Source organism: Gallinula chloropus, assembly GCF_964237585.1.
Source record: "Gallinula chloropus genome assembly, chromosome: 2".
NCBI classification, from domain to species: Eukaryota; Metazoa; Chordata; class Aves; order Gruiformes; family Rallidae; genus Gallinula; species Gallinula chloropus.
In genome coordinates this window covers 44,270,584-44,295,931 of record NC_140086.1, presented here as the reverse complement: position 1 = coordinate 44,295,931, position 25,348 = coordinate 44,270,584, and the positions used below count along the sequence as shown (strand labels likewise).

The following is a 25,348-nucleotide window of genomic DNA, read 5'->3' as shown; positions in this document are numbered from 1 at the left end:
TTGTATATAATCATATTGCTTAGTACTTCAGTATTCCTTTTCAGAAATACCAGAAGATACTTGAGAAAATCTGTATTTATGAGGACTTTTACATAGTGCTATATAATAAATTCTTAGGTAAGGGCTGAAATTGGAGTTAAGTAAAAGGAACAGCATTCTTTAGAATGGAACTAAATTCAAGAGTATTCAAACAAATGGCTCAGTATCTTAAGAGAAAGAAGGTTAAAGAGAGTCTGGTCTTAGCTACTTGTGGCAATGCAGCAGCTTGGTTGCAAAAGAGTTTCTCACTGAAAAGCAGCTCAGTATAACTGAATACAGTGCTAGAGTGAACCTATGATTAATATGAATGAAGAGCACAGTGATCGCCATTGTGTATGAGGAGAGACCAGATGTATTTTACAAAGTACAAGGATGTGACCTTTAAATATAAAAGTACTACAAAGTAATTTCATAGTGTATCAAGTGGAATTTAAAATTATTATTTATACAGATGCTTCAGCAGAAACAAGTACTGAAAACTTAAAGTTTTTATATCTGTGACATATGATTTTTTTTTTTAGCATCAACTTTAGCAACTGTGTTAATACTGAGGTCATTATCTTTTGAACCTGATGTCTCAACAGCTATTTCATATTATGTCAACAACATTGTTTAAGTAATGTAATACCAGCTGATTTTTTTTTAGTTTACATGCAATTTGTTATCTGGTGCTGTCAGCCAAATGGTCTCATAAATATTGCTGTTCTTCCTGAGAGCTCAAAGAGAATAAGTGTGTAATTCTTTTAGACAGAAAAAGTTAAATGTGACACTATACTACAAAGACAAGGAGTTCCTATAATTTTATTTTTAATCCACTCAAATTAAACTTGGGTTGGTGGAAGATAAAAGACTTCTAAAGACTACAGAAAGCCTCCTTAGCTTCATTGCCTAAGGTAAAGGTGTTTGTCTATGCCACTGGCAACTGGCCAGTTTATTGAACTTTGCCAGCAGGAATTCATTTAGACTGATATGTTATGGTATAAATTTTAAATGTATCTTAAAAAGCACTCGCTACATTTCTACAGGGCATTAGGTTCTGTCAAGAGGGTTAATTGTCTCATGTATTATATATAATTGTGTAAAATTCCCCATTTTTTCTGCCATTTTACTGTCCCCTTTGTCTTACTAAATGCCAGAGCGTGAACTGCAAATGTTGTTATCTCTACACGAGTGAGGAGTCCTGCAAACCTTGGCAAACTGCAAACCCTTCATGGGCAAGGTCCGAAGCCTTCTGATAGACTGAGAGCCTAGGAACAAAATAGGATTAGCTGCAGTCTTTGAATTTGTCTCTCACTCTGTTTCAGAGTGAAAAGACCAGGTAGACAGAGAGGGACTTAAAAGGCAAGGAGCCTTGTGACAGAGTGAAGGAGTCACTCGAAAGTTGTGACTAGGACTTTTAGGGCAAACTAGGAGAGTAATGAGCTTCAAGTATACCATATACAAAGTAAACTCATTATGAAAATACAAATTCTGTTAAGAAGTATTTTTCTTCCAGCACCTGTTAATGGTGCAAGTAGAGACTTAAGATTGGAACCGAAATTATAGACTTCTCAATCCAAATCTTAAACTGAGTTTGTAGGCATTACAGTTTGCAGATCCCTTCCCAAAGAAGGGAATGAGGAGGATGCCTGAACTGGAGCATACCTGCTTGTGAATTCTCATAAGTAGGTAGAAAAATTACCTAAGAAAGCTATCAAACTGAGTGAAATCTTCAATCAGAGGATGTGAATAGGATGATTGGCAACAGGCCAGGAATATCTACAATAGCATCTACTGTGAATGAGGAAAACCTGGTTAACGAGGTTTCTACTCACAGGTCATCTTCATAGGGAAATGGATCATTCTCAGGCAGTGATGTATTGCAAGGCTGCCTGAGTAACTGACATTTCAATCCCAGTGACAGACTGGAGAAAAAATAAAATGAAAACCTGGCAGGCTGAAAAAGCTGTGAGATTAGTGATCACCCTTCCCACGAGGAAGAGATGTATTGATCATGAATGACTCACTCCTGTGTGTGATGAAAAATTCAGTCTTGTGACTGGACCTAACGTTGTAGGAAGCAGTCTGTCTCCCAGGAGCTTAAATCGGAGGGATGTTGCCATCTACCCAAATAACAGTTAACTGGGACTGCTTATTCATGTGGGCATGAACAATTTCAGTGTGGTTCTAATCAGATCAAAAGTGACTATGAGACTCTTGGAAGAAGGCTGAAGGAGTCAGAGCTGTTGTAATGTGCAAGTCAATCCTCTTGTTCATGCAGAATGTGTCCTACAATGCTCATATGCAGCAGCAGTGTGACCAAAGAGGGCTTCACCATCTTTGACAATAGCATGTGCTTGCAAGGAAATATAGGCTAGCTTGAAAAAAAGAATAATGCTTCAGCTTTAAAAAAGCTACACAAAGAGCAAGCAGTTTCTTCTTTGTTTCTCTGATGGATTATGTGAGAACTAATGGGCTTAAACTGCAGCCAGAAAGAGTCTGTTCTGATAGAAAGAAAAATTTCAATGCTAAGCAGAGTTGTACTAGTTAATAGATTGCCTCATATACCATTGGCATCATGGCAGGGCCATAAAAATGGGTTGGGCTGACAACTTTGATCTACCGAGTTGCTTTCCAGCCATATGTTTCTATTCTTTTGTATTATCATAGAGTGAACATACTCATATCAATGCTTGCAACTGCATTCAGAAATACCAGGAAAGACAGACTCTGGCTACTGTTAAACTTTTTTCCTCCATTGCTTTGGCAAATTGGCCAATTTTTAACAATTTGAGTAATCTAGTTTCTGACAGAAGAATAACAGGGAGTTGCTGCAGCAATAAATGGTGGACAGAGGAGCTAAGAACTGCAGGCCTGTTTATCAGCCATCTAAACTAGATAACCATCTGATTGATTGAATTTAGATAATTATTCCCAGTTAAACCCATCCTTGTTAAGTATCAGTCCCATAGCCTCGAGTGGTGGCACTCTAGGTAGAGTACCTAGTTATTTTTCAATTTAATATTTTCTTCATGTCTTTAACTTTTATCAGCTACTGCGAAGTACGAAAATTATAAATGCTTCACAAATGACAAAAACATACAGCCTTGGGTTTTTTTCTATATGTATGCTTTCTTGTATGTCATCATCCACATTTCATAACAAACACAGATATTGTAATGCATTAACTATCAGTCTTGCATAGTATGTTTACCTTTATATAATGTACATTACCTTTGAAAAAAATTATACCATGCAAGAAAAATTCAGACTATATCAATTATATTACTTAATCATATCTAGCACACTTGTTTAATACTATTATTTTCCTTGTTAACAGTTCATATATTCAAGAATTTCTCGCAGGTTTTTGTACAAATGGATGTGTGTTACTGCTGTGATTTTATGAAGGAGTTATCTAGAGTTTTCTTCACTGTGCTCTTACTTCAAAATCTAGTTGTTTTCTCTGCCTTACCTGCATTTTTCAAAAATAACAAGATTATCTAGGAGCTACAGGGTGTTGGTGTTTTGATCTAGTAGCATTTTGTCTTCTACTAAACGAGTCATTACAACCTGCTACTTCTATCAGGTTCTGATCTTTAAATATTATTTTGCTGTGTACTTAGTCAAGCTAAACTTAAGTGTCATAAATCAAGCATGTTTGGCAATTTAGGATCCCACAACAAGTCAGTGATAGTCTGTGGAAATGAATTGTAGATTTCTAGTGCCAAGCATTATCTTCCAATTATTAAACTACTTTCCCTGTTGTATCTTTCTTTTAATAGTAAGAGTTTTTTAAGTTTAAAATTTCTTTTGTTATTAACATAAGTCCTAGTCACTACTGTATAAAGAAAGGATATAGCAACAGCTAAGTAAAGCATTATTGAAAAATACCATGAAATTTCAAAACAACTTTCCTTGAATATTGAGAATTCAGAGAACAATAATAAAAAATGTATTCTGGAGGCATCTCATAGCTTCTAGAATTTGCTATTTTGAGCTATAGAACATGTATAAGGCTCATATTTAAAGTATTTTATATACAAATTACTTAGAATTCATAATTTAAAGATTAGTTGGGAGAATCTGGAATAATTATATTTAAGATGGAAGTCCTTGATATCTTCAAAAGAAGACTGGATTAATAGTTGCTAGGTACACTACGTCTTTACTCGGGAATCTAGATATTTTTTCTTAACAAGAAGTAAAATGTATTTGAATACCTACAAAGTATTTAGATGGATTTACATTGCAAACTGTTTTTCTTTGGTGGATAGTAAAATTGTTTTAAATTGCAAATGAAAGAACACAAGAGAAATATATGTCACTATTTTGTGAAGAGATGTTTTACTGATGATTACCTACAGCAGCTTTTTTATTCTTAGTGTGATTGATACTGAAGTAATGAGCAACTACTAATATGATATAAACCACAATTATCCAGTTGCATGTCATTATCTGAAGCAATACTTCTTATATCTTCTTAGTATTTTCCTCCCTATTTTTCAATTCTTATTGTTCCCAGTCATTCTAGTAAATCTTCATTAGGAAGACATATGTTTCTCACTTTCAGATGGGACCATAATAGCTTTTTCAGGCACTGACTTCCAGTTGTTACCGTTGTCTCTTTAATAATATGCATGTTGCTGGTGGTATTTTAATTATGGAGACACTCTGTTGTGAAACAGTGTTGTTTGTAACATCACTACCTTCTTTAAAGAAGCACAATATCATTAAGATAATGTCCAAATTTAGGAATAGGTGTTAAATATGACAAGATTAAATTAAGTCACTCATCTACTAAGTGAACCTTTTTTTCTTAATTTTTAATTTCAGGAAAAGTAATTGCAGCCCTACGATTGGAACAGCACAGATGTGAAGACTAGGTTTTTGTGCTTTTGTCCTTAGGGCTCCCACTATACTTTCATTTAATAGGCACAAATCTGGTATTTCTTTGTTATATCCATCTGTTACTGCTGTGCTGGTAGTGTTCAATGCATCACTGAATCCTTTAAGAAAGCATGTGAAAGAGATTTGGCGGAATGCAGGTTTGCAATCATAGTTCATATGGCCATTTGTTCTTCAATACTGCTCTTACCAAAAACTGATAGTAACTCTCAGTTTAAAAATCTTTTCTTTACATTCATGAGTTAAAGATATCTGTTAGGAATTATTTATATTCAGTTTATTAGTTTGGGGGACAGGAAACATTCCTGATTATTACTAGCCATACTTTGTTGTTTCAAAATTATGTATCAAATAAAGAATCGCAGAATCATCTTGGATGGAAAGGACCTTTAAGGTAATCAAGTCTAATCTTTAACCTAGCACCTCCAAGTCTACCACTAAGTCATGTTCCTAAGTGACAAATCTGTGCATCTTTAAAATCCTCCTGGGGTGGTGACTCAATCACTTCACTGGGCAGCATGTTCCAATGACTGGCAACCCTTTTGGTGAAGAATTTTTTCCTACTATCCAATCTAAACCTCCCCTAGCGCAACTTGTGGCCATTTCCTCTTGTTACTTGAGAGAATAAAGAACACTCCTCTGGCTACAACCTCCTTTCAGGAAGTTGTAGAGAGCAATAAGGTCTTCCTTCAACCTCCTTTATTCCAAGCTAAACCACCTCAGTTCTCTCAGCCACTCCTCTTAAAACTTGTGCTCTGGACCCTTCCGCAGCTTAATTGTCCTTCTCTGAACACACTCCAGCACTGCAGTGTCTGTCTTGTAGTGAGGGGCCAATGCTGCTGATGAAGGATGAAAAGTGTCTTGATGAGTACTTCCACTATCTCCCCTAGTACCCTTGAGTAGATCCCATCTGGTCCCAGAGACCTGTCTGTGTCTAAGTTGTGTAGCAGGTTGCTAACCATTTTTCCTTGGATTATGGGGGCTTCATTCTGCTCCTCATCTCTGTCTTCCAGCTCAGGTGGCTGGGTACTCTGACAACAACTTACTGCTAAAGGCTGAGCTGAAGAAGGCATTAAGTACCTCAGCCTTTGTCACTATTTCCCCCCCTGCATCCAATAAAGGATGGAGATTTTCCTTAGTCCTCTTTTTGTTGATGATGTATTTATAGAATAATCTTTGTTTTCTCTTACTGCAGTAGCCTGATCTGTATGTATTGAAGCTCACCAAAACATACAAGCTCTCCATATGCTTTGTACAGCAGTCTAATACAGGGGTAGTCAGAAAAAGGATTTGAAAGGAAGTTCGTAGAATTGTAGGACTGCTGTTCAATTGAGATTGCAATAATATTTCAGGCCTTTCTTCTTCTCCTTATATATCAGATTCAGAGGAAAACTTCTAGTTTCTAGATGGATTAAGATAACCCACAAGAACTTTCAGTGCTAATATCGAACCAGAACAAAGATCCATCTATTACTGTGTCTAGCAATAACAAAATTGTCATTATATTTCCCTTTGTCTTTCCAGCCAGATGCTACCTTGGAACTTCTTGAGTCAGCTAATAAATGAATTATGACTGTTACGTTTTAGATCTTTTTTTGTAATCTGCATTCATGGAAGTTGAACCAGAATAGGATTTCATCCTTCAGCACCTGTTTTAACATGAAGCATTTTTCAGCACCATGTTTTAACATGAAGTAGAAGCAGGTAGTTCTTTCTAGCTTCAGTTCAGCTTTCATAATGCATCCTGTATCTTTGCTTTCAGAGCATAATTTCTTTACTAGCTTCTTATTTTGTCTCCTTTTGTGACACTCATGATTTTTTTATTGTTCCAGATAAACGCATCTTTCTAAAGAATGTTCAGAGAACACGTCTGTCTGTTTTAGTGTAGTATCTGCTAGAGTGCTTTATTTAGAAATATGCGTGTGTTCTCTGATGAAAACAAATGTTGCATCAGCTACATAGTTTGTATTGTGATTTTTCTTGATAATCACTGGTGTTACAAGGAGTTCAGTAACGTCATGAGAGACTGAATGAAGCATTTTATTATTTAGATAATCTGTCAAGTAACAGAAGAATTTTTTTTCTCTTTTCATTTATAGAAAAATTCACATTTAGATTTTGATTCTTAAGGATTGGTGGATCAGGATCATCTGCAGATGAAATTTTATTTAGTGTATTTTGTAACATGCTGAGAAGAACAAATGTTGGCTGATGTTTTTCCTTCCATATTCTCAAGACAGTGTGTGCCATGATCTTTAATATCAATGACTTCTGCTTCCTAATTTTAAAACTGTTTTTGTTTTTATGTAGCATCCAATATTTATGCATGTGAATGATGCATGTTCCTAAAGATGATCACACTTAAGAATTTTTAGTTCAGGTAGAACTGAACACCTATAATGCAGTTTGCAAACTATAATGTAATTAAAAATAATGCATTTCAAGAAATATCACCATAGGTCCTAAACAGAAAAACTATCAACTTATTTAATATGAAACTGTAAATTACCTATAAAGATATATTTTCAGTATTTTGTTTAGAATACTAAAATCTCTTTTTCTTAACAATGTTCTTTCATAGATTTTTTTTTTCTTCACAGTATAGACTGTAATCTTTACATAAGCTAAAAGGAAATACACAGGGACTTGAATAGCCCCTTCTAACACAGTGCTGTACCATGCTAGATTATTTAATGTCAGATTTAGGAATAAATTCCAGAAATCTTGAAATCTCTGTTTTTCTGTCAAAGCCCTGTGTCTTTCATCCATCTTTTATGAAATTATGTAAAATAGTTTCCATATTATAAAGTGTGGATTCATTTTACTGTAATACTTTGTCTACCAAATGACCTAGCTGCTCTAATGCTTCCCCTTAACTTACGTTGAAGAAAAGTGGAAACTGAATCGTAGAAGCTGATGTACATGAAAGAAGGGGAGAGTGCAAATTTTCTTCTGACACTTTTGATTCTGGATTCATTTCAAAATCAACAGAAATTGTTGGCGAGCAACTTCTTGACAAAATTATCATTTCATAGCAAAACTATGGGATGTCAATGACAGACTACAGGCTTGCTCAGTATTTGCATGAAGAATGCAAAGAGGTTACCACTGCAGCAAACAGTCTGCAGTGCTACTCACATCTCTGCATATAGTTGTTTAGAAATGATACGTATCTAATCAGTAGAGGAAATGCAGTTGTGATGATTTCTTCTAAAATGGTATCATACCTTTAGTAGAAGCATTGTAAATGTTACACCTTAGGCTATACAATTGATTCTTAGGGCTTTCAGAGCTATAGTGTTGACTCCTAGTTGACAATGTCTTGAATTTAAAGATGTTTTATTAATTTATCTATAGCTACAAAAGCAATTGTGGAGTGTTAAGAGAGGAAAAAATACGTTCTGGGCATTAAGTATCTGTCATGAATGCACATGATAGATTTATTAGGTTTGCTCAAAAACTTTCAGAGCTTATGCTTAAAACAAAAAAGAAAATTTTCATTCTACTGATAGCAGGAATGGATATGTTCCATACTTGATTCTCCTTTTATTGGATGCTTTTGTGTCAGAAAGCTCCCTTTACTGCAGAATTTTTATTAAAAAAAAAACCAACCCAAAAAACACCTTGGAAGAGAGTGTCAGTGTCTCTAAAAATCAATATTTTGAGGGTTTTTTTCTTCTTGTGACTGAGTATTAATCTATTTCTTTATTCATTTTTACAGATTAAAAAAATCAACAGGAATTTTCCCGTAAACCAGCAGGTAAGAAAAAGAAAATTTGAGGTTATTTCAACTCATTTGAACTGTATTTAATTGCACGCATTATTCTAGCTTAAGAATTCCCAGTAGATTTTCTTTAGAGTACCTTGCTGGATCAAAATAGGTATTTTATTCCTAAAGTCAAAGGGAACTAGAGTGTTTGGTCAAGTAAGATCATGTTTAATCTTTTAAAATTAACCTGTTTAATTTTCTTCAGATTGCATCTTACCCATTTTACTGTAAAAGGGGGAGAATGGGATTGTTAAGCTTTACAGAATTAACTATTATCCATCAATGTTCTAAAATTTCTGAAATGTGCAAATTCTGTTATTCAAATGAGGGCACAAAATAATATTAGCGCAGTGTTAAGGAGCAGGCTGGTAGCAGAATTTGAACAGACTGGATCATATGTCTCCAAGTTCATCCAGTGGTGGTCTCATATTACTGGAAAGCACTGAAATGTCTTAATAGAAGGAAGGTAGATTCCCTGAATAGCAATGCTTTCGTGCATAATTGCTGCTCTTCTCTACAGCTGTGTATCAGGTTGATCTATGAAAGTAAGAGATAGAGCTGTGTGTCTTGAGAAGTCTGTTCTTTCCAATGTATTTATTTATTTTTTTTTAAGAAGCAAACCTAGAGACAGTTCAAAGTTGAAGCTGAAAATCCTGGAGACCATAGCAAAAATGTACATAAGCCAGACCTCCTCAAAAGGATGAGCATGTATTTTAGAAAACTATGTAAGCAGAGCGTGAATAAAAATATTCAGCATAAAGCCCAGTATGTTGTAAAGTGATCAAAGAATAATTTGGAACGTAGCTTGTTCCCACACCACAGTAGTGCCATTAATTGTTCTGTGATACAACACAGCAATCTAAAATGTGACCGTTTCATGGAAGGCAGAGTGTGTGGCTAGTAAATTACACTAGTCAATTATGTATGCATGTGTTGTGTTTCAAAACTATTGCATAATGGGGATTTCTAAGAAACCTGTATTAAGAGGAAAGAGAAACATCTGATTCATCATAAGAACAATTTACTTTCTGGCAGAAGGAATGAAATGCGTGTAGGACTGATCTGTTAACATCTTCCTGAGAAGGTCCATAAACCATAATAATTTTTATTTAATAATTATAATAATGGTATTTAATAATGATAATAAAACCAACAGCAACAACTGAAGTTAGAATAAATAGAACATAAATAAAGCCTAAGCAGTTACATTTGCCCTTAATTCTCAATTCTTTGTCTGCATTATGAGTACTGACATTTTTAGATACTTTAGTCTCACCCTTGCCTTGTAAAGTCTCAAAAAGGTTGTGGTTTGTCACACTCAGCAGTCAAAGCTAACACTTGTATTTCGGCTTTTTCAGAGCAGCTTCTATAACATCAGGTGCTGGCAGTGGCAAAGAAATGCTCCTATCTCAAAAGAAGGGCAAAACGCCAAGTATACAAAAAGTTACTAACTAGCTTTATTTTCACTCTTCTGATTTACTCTGAACTCCTTGCTTTAATTGCTGTAAAAAAAAAAAGACAAAAAAAACCCTACAATATTTATAATGTCCCATCATATTAATTCAGTGGTCTCTGCTGTTCTGAAACTCTTGGCGTCTGTGTGTTCAGTAAGGCATTTTTCTCTTCAGTAGAACTGCAGTGGAAAGTAAAAATAACTTTCTTGGCTTGAATGACGTATTAGTCATGTTATCTGTTAGGCCAGCCAGCAATTAATGCATTCTTCTCTCATCAACATTAATCACTATATTCCAGAAGAATTACCACGGACCATTTTCAAGAAAGTCAGCCAAAAGATCAAACTGAAAAGAGAGGCTGGTTTGATGAGCAGTGAGACTGCTGAGGTCTCACTGCCCATCAAATACTGGAAAAGAAAGAGGTTTATTGATCTGTGGATGTCTTGAAATTTTAAGGACCATTAACTTCAAAAACAGAGTCACTTTTGGGTTTACCTTATGTAAAGAAGGTTGCATTTTTTAATTGTAGAAGGAGATAGGAGATACCGACAAAATTTAAGTAAGGTATTTCTGAGAAGAATCCAAAAAAGATTACACAGATGTAAGGTTAATTTGTCCTGTGATCTGCAGCAAATAACATGACATGCAGGGAAAGAACAGGCCTTTTTATCTGTTACATTAGTATATCATTATTTATCTGAATATTAAATTAACATGTGGAATGCTTTTGTCCACCTGTAAATTTATTTTAATAAATTACATTTTTGAGTAAGAGGTTGAACAACAAGTTTTAACTTCTGTTAGCACATTGTGAACCTGAATTCTGAAACTAGTCTGATTGGGATCTTACTTCTAGATTTTTCTCTTAGAATATATTTTGCCTAAAATGATTAATCCGAACCACAAGCATGTTACCTGTTTAGGGTGGAAATGCCCCCATGTCTTACAGTACGCCCAATGCATCTTGTTCTATATAAAGACAAATACTGACAGTTTCAAAGCACCTCTAATGAAACATTTCCAAACTGAAATGTATGTACTAAGTAAGATCTTTTAGAGTACTATCTATAGTCAGTATAGGTGGATAAGTTTTGTATCATGTGGCTTTTCATTTGTCCCTTGGTGACAGAATTTCTGCAGTATACTTTACATTTCTTCTGTGTATATCTAAAAGATTCCTGATAAATACCAATAATTTAAAATATTTAATTGTTTCTCTCAAGTATTCTTTTTGCTAAACATCCAGTTACTATGGGGATTAGTATCTTCCTCACACTTAGATATTACTAGTATCAAAAACGCACGTGAAGGTTTTAGATTTATACCTCAGTCTATCTAAGCAGAATTTTCCTCAGAATTTTCTATCAACAGAGGCAACATTAAAGTTTACCTTTTAGTTGCAGTCTTCATCCTATTATGCTTAAACACACACACACACAATTAATTTCACTTAACAAATGCCCATGGTTTTTTAATGAACACTGGCAGGGTAATAGAAGGTTATTTTCACTTAGAATTTTTTTGTTCCAGTTCCCTCAGACACTTTTCATAGGACTTATGCTCCAAACCCTTCACCAGCTTTGTTGCCTTTCTCTAGACATGCTCCAGCACCTCAATGACCTTCTTGTAGTGAGGAGCCCAAAACTGGACACAGTACTCAAGCTGCAGCCTCACCAGAGCTGAGTGTAATGGAACAATCACTTCTCTACTCCTGCTGATCACACTATTCCTGATACAGGCCAGGATGTTCTTGGCCACCTTGCACACTACTGGCTCATGTTCACTAACACCCCCAGTTCCTTTTCTTCCCATTAGCTGCTAAAGAGGGGAGGCAAACTGAAGTCAAGGAACCAATCCAGTTAGAAATCCTTAATGAATATATTTTGTTTTGAAGATTAAAATATTGGCATATCCAGGTCCATGAACATTACAAGGAGGAAACGAACCTACATAGGCATATGAACTACTTAAACACTCACAGTCTTATCCAAATGCCTCAATGTAGAAATAAGTTCAAAAGAGAAGAGATGATTAGAGAAGACTTGTTGACTGCACGTACTGTAGCAGCTTTCCTTGAAGGCAGTAACTGTGAAAATAGGATGTCTGGAAAATTATTAGAAAGAAATGATGCATTTATTGAAAATTAAAATGTAAAAGATTATGAATATTGAGAAGAAAATTGTAATTGTATGGACAACATGAAGCAAAAGAAGTTCTGGGAATGATAGAATGGTTTGGGTTAGAAGGGACCACAAAGCCCATCTTGCTCCAAACCCCCTGCCATGGGCAAGGACAACCTCCACCGGACCAGGTCACTCAAAGTTCCACCCAACCTGGCCTTGAACACTGCCAGGGAGGGAGCAGCCACAGCTTCTCTGGGCAAATTATGCCAGCACCTCACCACCCTCACAGTATAGAGTTTTTTCCTCATATCTAATGTAAATCTACCCTCTTTTAGTTTAAACCAATTATTCCATATCCTATCGCTATGCTCTCTAATAAACAGCCCCTCTTAGGTACTGGCAGGCTGCAATAATGTCTCCTCAGAGCCTTCTCTTTGCCAGGCTGAACAAGCCCAATTCTTTCAGCCTGTCCTCTAGGAGAGGTGCTCCTGTCTTCTGGATAAGAAAAAAAATCTGGAAGAGGACCACACAGGCAAAATATTGTTGAAGAAGATTGTAGTAAAAGAAGGAAATAAAGCTTCCCCTTTCTGAGCTGGCAATGATGATAAATGGTGATAAAAGTGAAAAAAAATTGGTTGTTTTCTATATTGGTACTATGTACATGGACTGGCTACATATAGTACCATCCAAGAGAATATCAGCAAGTATTTGAGAAAAAAAAATGCATATTTTAAATATGCACTAGAAAGAATACTGGTTCATAGACCAAATTTCCATAATTCCAGAGGCTTCATAGCAGAGAGGCATGAAGAATAGAATACTTCAAGGTTTCAGCCAGAGGCTTCTCTATTTGATCAGCCAAGAAGTGAGAGGAAACATAGACGTGTTTCCTTTTCTTGGAACTCGTCGCTGCTGTTCAGCTGTTACACTGATTGCAGCAAATGTCAGCTCCTGCGAGAGCCATCATTAGGCAGGTGAGTTCTGAAAGGCGGCATTGACTTCCTTGCCAACCCTTTCCAAATGACAGGAAAATACTCCTTTCTTCAGTGAACTGTGGTAGTGTATTTAGGACAAGCACTGCCCATTCCTTTCCAATTCCCAGTCTACATTAGCTACTGGGAGTTTCCAGATGTACTGAAAATCAACTTGATAGCCTCTAGGGAAAGTAGCATTAGATAGTCTTTCCTAAAAAATCTGATCCTTCTCAGGGTGGGAAACCAAATGTATTGCCTCCAGCTACTGGATATATTACTAGACATTATAGCCCTCATTTGCTGTTTGGGTTTCTTTTTGGATTTGGCTTTTACTGATTGCCATGGCAGGAGGGTGAATTGGTTACATCTGTTGCAGGCACAGAGTGGAACTCGAGGTTTAGATCTAAATCTTAGTCTGGCCTTCAGTTCACCTCCTTCTGTCCCTACATGTACAAGTAAATACAGAGTTTACAAATTGCAGTTGGGAAAGTCATAACTTTCTGGTTGCACTTTTACTTTACTCAACAAGATAGGGGTACAAAGTAGATTGAGATTAATTCAAAGGCTAGAACACTTCATCTTTCATCAAGGCTGAATTCACTACAAAAGGATAATGGGGGAGAATACTACAATCTTTTAAGTTGGACACTATTTCTCATATATCCACATGCAGCAATAAGCATTTTTGAAAGATTTTTCTTGTCTGTACAGAAGATCAGATTCCTGTTAAATAATTTTAATTTCCATTTTTAAGAATAGTCTTTCCCTCTAGAATTTTGGTGCAGTTATGGGAAAAGAAATGGTGGCTGCCCTGTTCAAAGTTAAGATCTTATTTATAATGAGAATTATAAGAGAATGAGATAGAGATTGTTTCCATCTTCACAACTTGTGTTTAACTCTACTCACAGCACAGTAAACTGATGACATGCTACGGCAAGAAATGGGTATAGTTGTGCATATCAGATTCTGCATCACTCAGTTGTCATGAATCCCGGTGTTTTGCAGGCAGATTTACATTCTTGCTGATGTTCACAAATATATATGGATATGCCCATTTTCTCTTGCTTTTGATATAATTTAATAAAAACTACATGAAGCTGTACTGCTATATCAGCCAAGTAGTATCACCTCATGTTCTGGTTTGATAGGCTGCTGTTCATCTTGATTAAAGTTTTGCAGTCAGAACAAAGTTGTTTAAAAACACTTCCAAAAACTCAGCTGCCTGAGTTTATTTAATAAAACCCAACTTATAAATGCTGTATAAAGGTGAACGTTCCCAAATGTCATGGTGGCTGGCTTTGCCTGTCACTCAAGCCGGTGTCCTTTGCTGCAGATGTGTTGCATCTCTATTACACTTAGAGGTGAATTGCATTGCTTAGGTGACTGATAGGACAATATCTGTTCTAGTGGTAAACATCTGTGTGAAACACAACACATGCCATTTTATTTTATTTTTTAAATTGCAGAATAATAACCTTCAAGGTGACGTTGCTATTGTATAAGTATTTTTAAAGTGGAATGATTAAATAGAGTGTTCTACTGAAAGGTGACGTGTCCTAAAAATAACTAAAGTCATTATTCTAGAGGTACATTTAGGATAGTGTTTTTGTTCCCTCTCTGTAGATGTATTTTGTTTTCTTTTTTAATTATTATAATTTTTTCTCCTTGATTTTGCATGACTGCTAAATTAGTTTTCAATATGTCATTACCATAGTTCCTCAGAGTAGCCATTCTGCAGCTCTTGACTGACAGTTATTGAACTTTCAAGTCCTATGATACATCTGCTCTATCACCATCTGTTGTCACAGGGAGGATTTGATCAAGTTTATTTTGAAGGAAAATCTCTAGAATGAAGCTTCTATTGTTAAATGTTTATAGAAACACACAGGGGGAGCTAAGTTCTTGCTGTTAAATTAAGCAGAAGTGCACAATAGGGTGTAAATTATGCTGTGCTAATTCCCTGCATTGTATTGTCAGGCATCTATGGCACTCAGCATGGCTTATTGCTCCATAACATAAACCCTTGAAAGGCTTATGTTTATTAATACTTTATTGAGTTTTCTGCAAAGTAAAAGGAATATCTATATCTGTTTATTTGGTTTACATGAAATACTTTTCACTGAGTAGTTTCTCTAATTGTTTTAGATGCTTCTGAGGTGATGTCTGTTATAAAAGCTATGCTTCCTATGGCCAGTAAACGATTTTTCTTCCCTTTATATTGTACTCCAGAGTAGCTTTTGAACTTCAGGACATAAAAAAAAAAGTTTTAGAAAGGTAATACACAGTATAGTTAGAGATTTTAGGCAGTGGAAACCATGTTGACTTTAGAGAGGAAGGTCAGACTGCTTCCAGAAGATGGTGGATTACCTGATGAGCTAGATAACATTCTTGTTGTGAGTCACTTGTTGCAGTTATTAGATAGCAATGCTTATATCCTAGGGCTGCATACCCTATAGCTCACAAGGGGATGGAAGTAATTTGAACACCTGCTGGAAATTTAGATGATAGAAAAGAGTGATTAGATCAAGTTCTTATTTAAATCTCAAACTATAAGTTTCAAGCTGTGTATCAAATCATTTCTGCATGTCCAGCAAATTGAATTTTGCCTCAAGTATATATTTCATCCTCATTTACATAGTTTTCTCATTTGTCTTTTTTCCCTTATACTCATTAGTATAACAAGTATTAGCTAATATTTTCTCTGCAATATTAGTGTCACTTCCTGAAAATTGCTATCAGTAAGGGTAAGTTTTGCCTGACCAAATTTAGTGACCATATCTGTCTTAGATCTGTGTTCAGATTTAAGTCAATATAGGGATGAATGTACGCTATTCTCTGCTGAAGGCTTAAATAGGTCAGATGAATGAGGGGAGTCTAAACACCTTCCTCTGTTGTAGACATTTAAAACCAAGGGAAAGAAACAGACATGTCCCATAACTAGATGTTAAGTGGAATCCTAAGTTTATAAACAGATAAATATTTTTTGGTTCTAGAAAAACAGTTACTAGATAATGTATGTATTAGAGTTCTGTTTCAAGGGTAGATTACAGTGAGGACTTAGGAGTCTAAAATGATGTGGTTCCTAGCTGTTACCCATGTAACTTCATGTAGCTTCACCTTGAGCAGCTCACAGGGATCAATCTGATAACCCTTTTCTCTCAGAGGCTTAGTGGTCTGAGTCAAAGCTTCATTCATGTTAAGTTCAGAGCCCTGAATGCTTCCACAAAGACTCTAAGAAATTCATGGAGTTCTTGCTCTAAATAAATTATATAAATAGATAAATACATACACCTTACAAAAGAATATGTTTATGCTTATTTTATATGACAGTCATGCCTTGCAAGTATTTAATCGGTGACTAGACGTCTTGAGCCAGTGTTTTCCAGATTAAGGTGATCTTACCATATCTTTTACCTTGCTTTACACTCCTCTCAGGTGTGAAAACAGACTTTCTGATCCCACGGGTCTTGCATGTATTTCTGCGTAGTGCCATAGCTTCAACAGGAGCTGTATACTTCAACTTGTAGCTTGATGGTTAGGTTAGAAGATGAAAGAGACAGCTTTGACACTGACTTTGCAAGTGGTATAATCGCTGGGTCACTGTCACTGTAGTAAGGGCTTTACCTTTAGCCGCTACTTTTTTGCAACAATATGATCTTAACATTTTCCAATAAGCCTGTATGCATCCAGGGTTCTTCCAAATCAGACCATATTTCTGGTGTATGACATAAATCCTACTTTAAGTCTTTAAACACGTTTGGATTTGACATTTTGCCACTTACCCAAGAAATGGGATATGTTACATAAATAGGACAGTAAAAGGGATACCTGAAGTTTAAAAGACAGTTTTTTGCAGGGAGTTGCATATTTATGTCATCTCGGATTGGAAACATAAGTAACAAATGTTGAAACAAGAAAGGCCCATTTTTTTTTCCCTAATAGAATAAATGCTTGCGTCCTTTTCATGTACTTTATTGTTGTACAGGATGTTTAGCTGCTATCCAAACAGGTCAACAAAGCAGGAGGACAAGAAGCAAATCTCAGCATTCTTGTTTAAAAATAGATGCCTTTAATGGTGTATATGTCCTACACCTGTCTGCTCTCTGACAAGGAAATAAGAAAAGGAGAGAAATAAAGTCACCATACCCACAAAAGATAAAGGTTATCTTTTTTTTTTTTTTCAGTTACACTTCGAAAGATTAAGTATGAGGACAACTCCTTCACCCCCTTCCAATCTCACACTGAATCAGGAGTTGTTAATATCCATAGTTTTCCAGATACGAATTTATTCAGTGTGGCCATTTTTGATTTTTCATTGGAAACTGGGACTAGAAATAAAAACAATGCAGTGTTTTATTGTAATATCTCTTTTATTGCATCAACAGAACATAAAAGTTCCCAAGAATAGCATTAATTCTAGTAGATTAAACTGAAGGTTTTTAGTAAGCTTATGCACTCATTATTCCTTGGGGAATTGGATCATCTAAATAAATTAATTGGAATCAATGAAGCATATATTTTAAGTGTAGAATTTTTATTGAAAGAGCACATGGGACACAAAAGGCTTAAAGAAAATACTTTTAATTACAGTTTACTTGGAGAGAAGAGGTGACTGAACATTTCATGTTTTCTCATTCACTTACTTTACATCAATGCAGATGATCGGTGCTTCATAGCATACCCTGTGAAAGGAAAAAATATTTAATCACTTGAATTTCTAAGAACAGTGGCTAAACTTGACCCCAGATGGTCATTGTTTTTTTTCCCTTTCATCGCAATAATAGTCCATGTGATACACGTGATACAGTTGCTACCTGAATTTCAGAAAATCGTTGATGTGTAATACAATACGAAGCAATTGACAATGTATGGGTTACCTACAAATGAGGAAGGAAAGGAAAAAAAAATGAAACTTAAGAAGTATTCATCACTGAAAATGTCTGAAGAAAAACAGACAATAAAATTGATGGAAAATATTAAACCTACTAAGTAATTGCAAATGCAGAAACATTCCCTGGAAATTTATGAAAGCACTTTTTTGTCCTTCTAAACAGGTGCATTTCCTGGAAGGGAGATACTATTTTGTAAGCAGTATCTATTCTATTTTTATCATGTTTGGAGAACTTTTTTTTTCAATCTTACTATTTTGGGAAACAACACTTAAGTCCATCCTATTTTATGACACAGCAAATAGAAATTTAGCAGCAGCAAATAGATAGATTCTCAGGAACTGATTGTGGAAAAAAATTCTTCAGTTATTTAATAGTTATTTTTCTTATTTGAACATCTCTCAGTAATGCTGGGAGAGTCCATCTTCACTTATGAAGAATGATTCTGGAGAATGGGTGCAGGTCTGGAGGGATGAAAAGGCCTGGAGCAGCAATTAGGCAATGCTCAGGCTATGAATTCTGACCAAAGTCCAGACAGATGTCTGGCTTCTTTCTCTAAAACAGGTGTCTACCTGATGGCTCTGGTGGTGTGTTAAGTGCTGAGTGTTCAGTCACGCGATCCAGCTGGCATGCTCAGAATACCCCGAAGTCCAGCAGGAGCAAGATACAACAGTTCGCAGCTTCTAGCTGCTTTCTTTAAACATACAGCCAGAATTCATGCTGATTCCCATTATTTGTTTAACAACATGCTGTTTATGGTCCTTGCTTAACAGAAGGAATAGTCGGTTATTGCTCCAACCTATTGCTCCCACCAGCCTGCCATAATGGCACGGTAGGTCAGATAATATGGCAGATTCTCCTTCCCCTCCTGATGAAGTAGGCTGCCATTCAAAATCAGCCCCAGACAGTGGGAGAATATGTAAAAAAAGGATCCAGATGTCTGAGACTATTCATAAAGGCTTCAAAGAAAAGATGCTGTCTCTGAGAGGAGAGACTTCTGGCAAAGTATTAATTATGAATTTATACCAATCAGTTGTTTAATAAAGTTCCTATAGGTCACTGCTGCTTCTCACAGGTCCTTGAATTATCAGGATTATCTGCAGCCACACAGATGGCACCCACAGTGAATTTTTTATGTTGTCTTCTCTGTGGATGAAGGAGCCTTCCTGTCCTTTGTAGAATTCTCTGTGGATACAGATCCTCAGTGTCTAACACCTGAGTTAGAACTTGATTCAGAACCTAATCTTAGTTTTGGGGCAGTTACATCCTTCATAGGTTTTATCCCTCGGCTGTTCATGATGGTGGACACTTCGCAGTAAAAAAGACAAACCAAAAACAAGTGGAAGGAAGCTCTGGTATTACTGCAAAATAAGTGTTATCCATTATTCCTTAAAGTTTGAGTTTTTCTAGTGAAACTACAAAATCCATTGAAATACCGACATGTTAGAGACAAGTCAGCTATTGACAGACATCACCCCATTGTCAAAAAATAATTAAGTTCAGCATGAGTTCAATAAATGTTATGAACTGTACCACTGCCAGAGGCCATTGCTGTAAGACCAGTGAAAGATCCTTAGGATAGCCTACTTTCAAGCTAAACACCAGGCAAATTTAAACAAGCTTTATTCTAACAAAAGAACCAAACTTGTTGAAAATGAAGTCATGTTCTTGATCTAGTCATCGCCTAAGGGGTTTTTTTTTCAGCTCCTAGAAGAGCTATCTTAGCAGTAGTTTTTCTTTACCTTGCTGTCTTTAAGAATAGGACTGCATTCCAGTTCTCTTTCTCAACATAGCTGTATTAAATACCACTGTTTGAAAATTAATATTTAAATTGGTTCCAGAGTAGCCCCACTTCTCTCTCTTTCTTAGTAATTTAATTTAAGAAGATTTTTGTTTACTTAGGAGCTTGTAAGAATGCAAGTTATACATCATTACTTTAGTCTTTTACACACCAGCTTTTCTATTCTCTTTAGAGAGTCAATTGAATCACAAGAAATAATCAAGATATTTAACATCTCTATTCTTTTCTCATCTGACTTCATACCTCCTCTTTCCTTTCCTCCTCAGTCTCCACAGAATTATCAGTCCTTCACAAATCATAACTATTTCCTCTGCCCCATTAAGAACTAAGAGAAAATTGGATTCACCTTTCATTTCTGAATGACAGTTCATGAGCAATAGAAGAGTCCTACAGTCTTCAGTCTCAAGGGTGCCTTACCTGCAAGCAGTCTGTACTAAAAATTCCTTTCCAGAGTGTATTTTAAGGATGAAAGTCTGTAGTGAGAATTTTGATACACTACCCCACAGAAAATGAAGTTAGATATAAAACTGATGAATTCAGGAAAACCTGGACAGCTACAAATGGATTATGAAATGTGAACTACTACATTTGGTGTGTACTTCTCAGTGTGCCAGGGAAGAATAATGTGGTACTGTAATAAAAACAATGCTGAAGCTGGTTTGCTGAGAATAGTAAGGCAGGCCTATTTTAAAACAGATTCCAAGGCAAATACTGTTGATTTCAAAGCAAAGATTCATAGAATAACAGAGGTATTTAGATTGAACGAGCTGTTGTAGGTCATCTGGTCAAAACCCTGCTTGGAGAGTGGCCAACATAAATCAAGTTCCTCTGGACTTTGCCCATTTGAATTCTGAATGTCTTTAAGAATGGAGATTTCATAGCATCTCTCACTAGGAGACAATTCAATTTTTTTTCTGTATTCTAAGTATTGAAAGTCATCAAAGGTACTTTGATATATAATGTCTTTGTCATATTGCCAAAAGATAGTGAATAAATCTCTGTGTGGATCTAGCGAGGTACATGCTCTGGATTTCAATTGCAGAATATTTGTTTTTATAAAAATAGTTAATTTTTCAGGCTATTGTGGCTGAAAATTCAAACTCTGAAGGCAGGTGAAAGAGAAAAGCAGTGACGCATAATGTTAACTATATTTAGCTGTAGTGAAAGATAAATACTCTGCGACCAATTTGTTAAAATGCTGTTATCCATTCAACTATAATTGTTTCAAAAGTAGTCTTCATGAGACATTCAAAATACACTGAAAATCCTTTTAAAAGCAAAAAAATATTGAAAAATACGTAGCTTTTAAAATTCTTTGATAATATGTCTGGTAAGCATGAAATAAGCATAAATACAAGTTTGATTTCCTAATAGCACTTAGCTCATTAGATTGACACACAGAGGTATTTAAAACAACAAAGAAAGTTTTAACTAAATGTTTCTGTACCAAATATGTCTCTGATGACGTATTAAAGTTTTTTCAAAACTTTTTTTTCATTTAGTGATAAATTTGGTGATTGTCTAGAATTTGGACATTAAATCAATTTTTTACTGTCAAAAGCAAAATCTTGTTTGTCAGATTTTTAATCAAGATAATGATTAACTGAAAAAGAAAACGTCTGTCACTCCTATTGATGTGGAGTTAATAAGTGACCAATATGATAGTGAGAATATCTTTCAGAATTCTGTGTTCACTTCCTCCAACTTGTGATCATTTCTTAATATATATCTTTGAAGTACACTTTGACTTAAAGGAACATTAGAGGATCAATGTTCTCTGATGTTTCTGATAAGGAAGGAATCACAACGTTACCTACATAAATAAAATTTATGGATTAGTTTACATTTTCTTATTACATGATATGAATTGAAATATAAACTGAAGTTTTACCACATTGCTCATTTTTTTATAGGTCAAGAAGAATATAACTTTTTATTTAGAAATTAAGCTTAATTAGAGATATTGCTTAATGATCTCAAAAACTGTAAATTCACTAGACAAAATATTATTTAGTATAGCTAATGAATGATGAAATTACCTTATGGGATATTCTTTATTGATTGGAACATTAAATTTTTATACCAACCTGTTTATTTTGCTTGGTATTAACTTGTACCTGTAATGTTGGTCCACTGAAGACGCTGTGCAGATGCATCAAATACTTGTCAGCTGTAGGTTTTCATGTTCTGCAGGAGATCTGTGTGGCATTCAGTTATTTCTGACTAATCCAGCAGTAAATAACACTTCATCATTATCTCCCTTGTCTTGGGATACTTTGCTGTTAAGGACTGATTGGCAGTTGCTGGAGACATTGCCCAGAAAGTTCAAGAACAAAATTGAATAAGTAACTTTGCTCAAAAGAAACATCTGTCCCCGTTAATAGTTGGAAAGATGTGCTGACTACAACATACCCAACAGTGCTGTGTATTACTTGCCATCATGTTTTTGATTGCAGTAGTCATTAGTATTTAAAGGAATACATATATATCTATTATTTTTTAATTGGCTGTAATAGTTCCTTCATTATGTACATTTCTGTGAATGTGAAACATGGTTTCACATGGTGTTTTAGCTTGTAGTAACAATACAGTCCTCCCCTTGATGCTCTGAGTTCTTAGAATTTAGCAATGTTCCTTGAACCTTTATAATTTTTTTCATAATTTAAAAAAAAAAAAAGCTACCAAACCACCATATGACCTTTTATAGACCTTCTTTCTCACAGGAAAATCATGGTAAAGAAAGGGGAAAAAAAACCCAACCCATGTCACTACTCCTATTTGTTCAGTCAAACTCTTCTCATTCAAAGCAGTTCATGAACTGAACATAGAACATGAAAGCTGAAAAACAGTGGATTTATGCAGAAAACTGAGTCCTTTTGAAAGCAAACTTTTATGTCTTCATGTATTTTTCAATTTTCAGGAACATATATTGAATTCCTAAAAAAATTACTGAGTTTCTAAAAGGCAATGTAGTTCTACTCTAAATTTATTCAGCAATTTTTGGAGGGTTTATTTGTATTTTTTTTTCTGGGAGTTTACAATCAGCAATTGTGTCCCCTGAGATCCCTGAGAAAGCCTTAAGAACACTTTAAATTATAGAAGTCTTCTTTTGATAACTAGACAGAAAATAATTTTCTCCACATAAATAGCAACAGATATTTTTCAAAAATTAATAGTCAATTTTATCAGCTTGTAGTTTTGCTATTTAAATGATTAAGAATGGAAAGTAAAAATTTGGCTCCCCAATAATCTTTATCTAGTAGCCATGAATAGCATTGTTCCATCAAAATTTTATTTTAATTTCATCAAAGGACAAAGAATTTAAATATGTGTTTTAAAGACTGAACAGGCTTTTCTATGCATATATATATGCACTACTAATTCTATGAATAGTTTGAATGTCAATCTCACACAGCTATAACAGTAATTGTAAATCAGGTCCTGTGAAGTCATTGTTATCAAAAAAGGAACTTTTGTTGAATATATCTATTTTCCTGTGGGTTTGCTGAATATTTACGGTTTTGTTCTGGCTTTGTGAGCACCTTGAAATGTAAGCATCTAATTCTATAGGAACAATTTCAATGTTATACAAACTTAAAAAACATAATTTACTAAAAAGAATTCCAAACAAGTCTAATGTATTATTTATCATACATATTTTCTATATACTCATATACTCATGCATTCAGCGTTCTTAGACTTTCAGTTACCTTCCACTTAGGATGAAGCAGAAATCTAGTGGTCTTTCAGGATGTGAGCAGAGCAGTTATGTGAGCAGTAGAGTCTCAGAGAAGCTTGATAGCCTAAATTGTTCTAGTCCTGTCCAAGTTCTTGCTTACGTGTTATTTTCAGAGAAACAAAAAGTGGAAATCATAACAGTATCTGGAACCAGTCATGGAAACGTAATTTAAAATAGTCCTGGAGCAAGTTAAGAATGATAATCATAAATGTTCCCATCAATGATTCACTCACACTGATACTGGAATAAAGATTAATATGTCAGATCAGAAGTCTGAAAGACACTGTCTAGTGGCTTGTAGTATTCTAATCTTTTTCTTGATTCAGCATGTTTTAACGTGAGATGACAAAGATGAATGTGACATTGTTCATGAGAACAGAGAAGCCATGCCCCCCAGCTTGATTATCTGAAGTAGGTTTTTTTTTGGTTTGAACCATTTATATTTTAGAGTCTCAAAAAATGTTACGTTTATACTGTGTACATTTAGAAGGGGGGCAGGAGGGGGAAGCCATTAATCAAAAGGTAAGTCAGGCTACTAAGCTTTAGAAAATTATGTTTACTTTCTTGCAACCTGAGCATTGAGCTTTTTATATTGCAGTGTGACCTGATTAAACCCTAAAAATCCCAAGAAATCTTATCTTGGAAAAATTTACAGCCCTCTTTGTTTCTGCTTGCAAATTCAGTAGGTGAAAAAAGGACAAGGGTTTAAAATACAACCATATATATATCAAAGATATTTTCCCCATTTAAAAAAGCCCCAGAATCCTACTGGTTGCAGTTACACAACAGCAAAAGGAGGAAAAACGATGACAGTGTGATATATGGCAAATATTTTTTTAGTCAGGATGTGTTTGAGACACGTTCATTATCAAAGAGTTTGCTGAGAACTGCTCAGTTGAGAGTGTCAGAGTGTCAGAGAAGGTCTGAAGCTTCTCAGGTCAACTGTAAAATGTCTGTGATGACAGCAGGACTGAGTCTTCTCAGTGATAAATGTGTCAGCCAAATTAACCTTCTCAGGGATGTACTAAATTGCTCTGAAGGTGAGTTATGTGGCAGGTAAACAAGAAAAGTCCCTACAAGAAGAAAGGAGGCTCGTTAAGGTAAGGAAGGCAGGTCGCTTTGGATAGCATGAAATATATTTTTCATCATCTAGCTACCATACCTTTTAACCAGGAAAATATTTACTGAATCCCATGTAAAATGCACATATCCTCTGTGCAGTTCAGGAGGGTTACTATATGCTGGCTCGCTACTCTAGTTGATTTTCGAAAAATTACCCAGTCAGTATCTAGCAAGCCAGGACTAGAGTGATTTTTGTACTGATTTCTTCTAGTAATTTAACTGCACCCTACACCCAATTAATATAGATTGGTATCTAATGCTGCAGTTTTCATCCAAATCTATCTTTGTAGAAACAGCTGCATAAGGTCTTCCTTGGAAAAAGTCTTAACACAGGGATGCTGTACTTTCTAAATGCTAATCACCTCTATTAAAATGAACATAATCAAATTGTAATGAATTTTAAATATATGTAATTGCTCATTGACTTAAATAACTTAAAGGAGGCAAACACCCCCTCCCCCCAATTTTTAATCCTGACATTTTGACAAAGGCACACAGTTGCCCAGTTAATGTTCAAATTGACTTTGTCTTTAGAAGAATTTATTTCGATG

The 25,348-nt window shown here is 35.3% G+C and overlaps 1 protein-coding gene across 1 annotated transcript in view; it reads left to right on the top strand.

Annotated features, from left to right (window-relative positions):
- Positions 1-25,348, top strand: part of SNTG1 (syntrophin gamma 1) — a gene marked incomplete at both ends in the record, with an annotated part of 157,243 nt that overhangs the window by 75,398 nt on the left and 56,497 nt on the right. Inside the window, one exon of the mRNA XM_084260606.1 lies at positions 8,648-8,686. Coding sequence (XP_084116732.1) covers positions 8,648-8,686 — 39 coding nt within the window. The remainder of the gene's footprint in view (positions 1-8,647; positions 8,687-25,348) is intronic.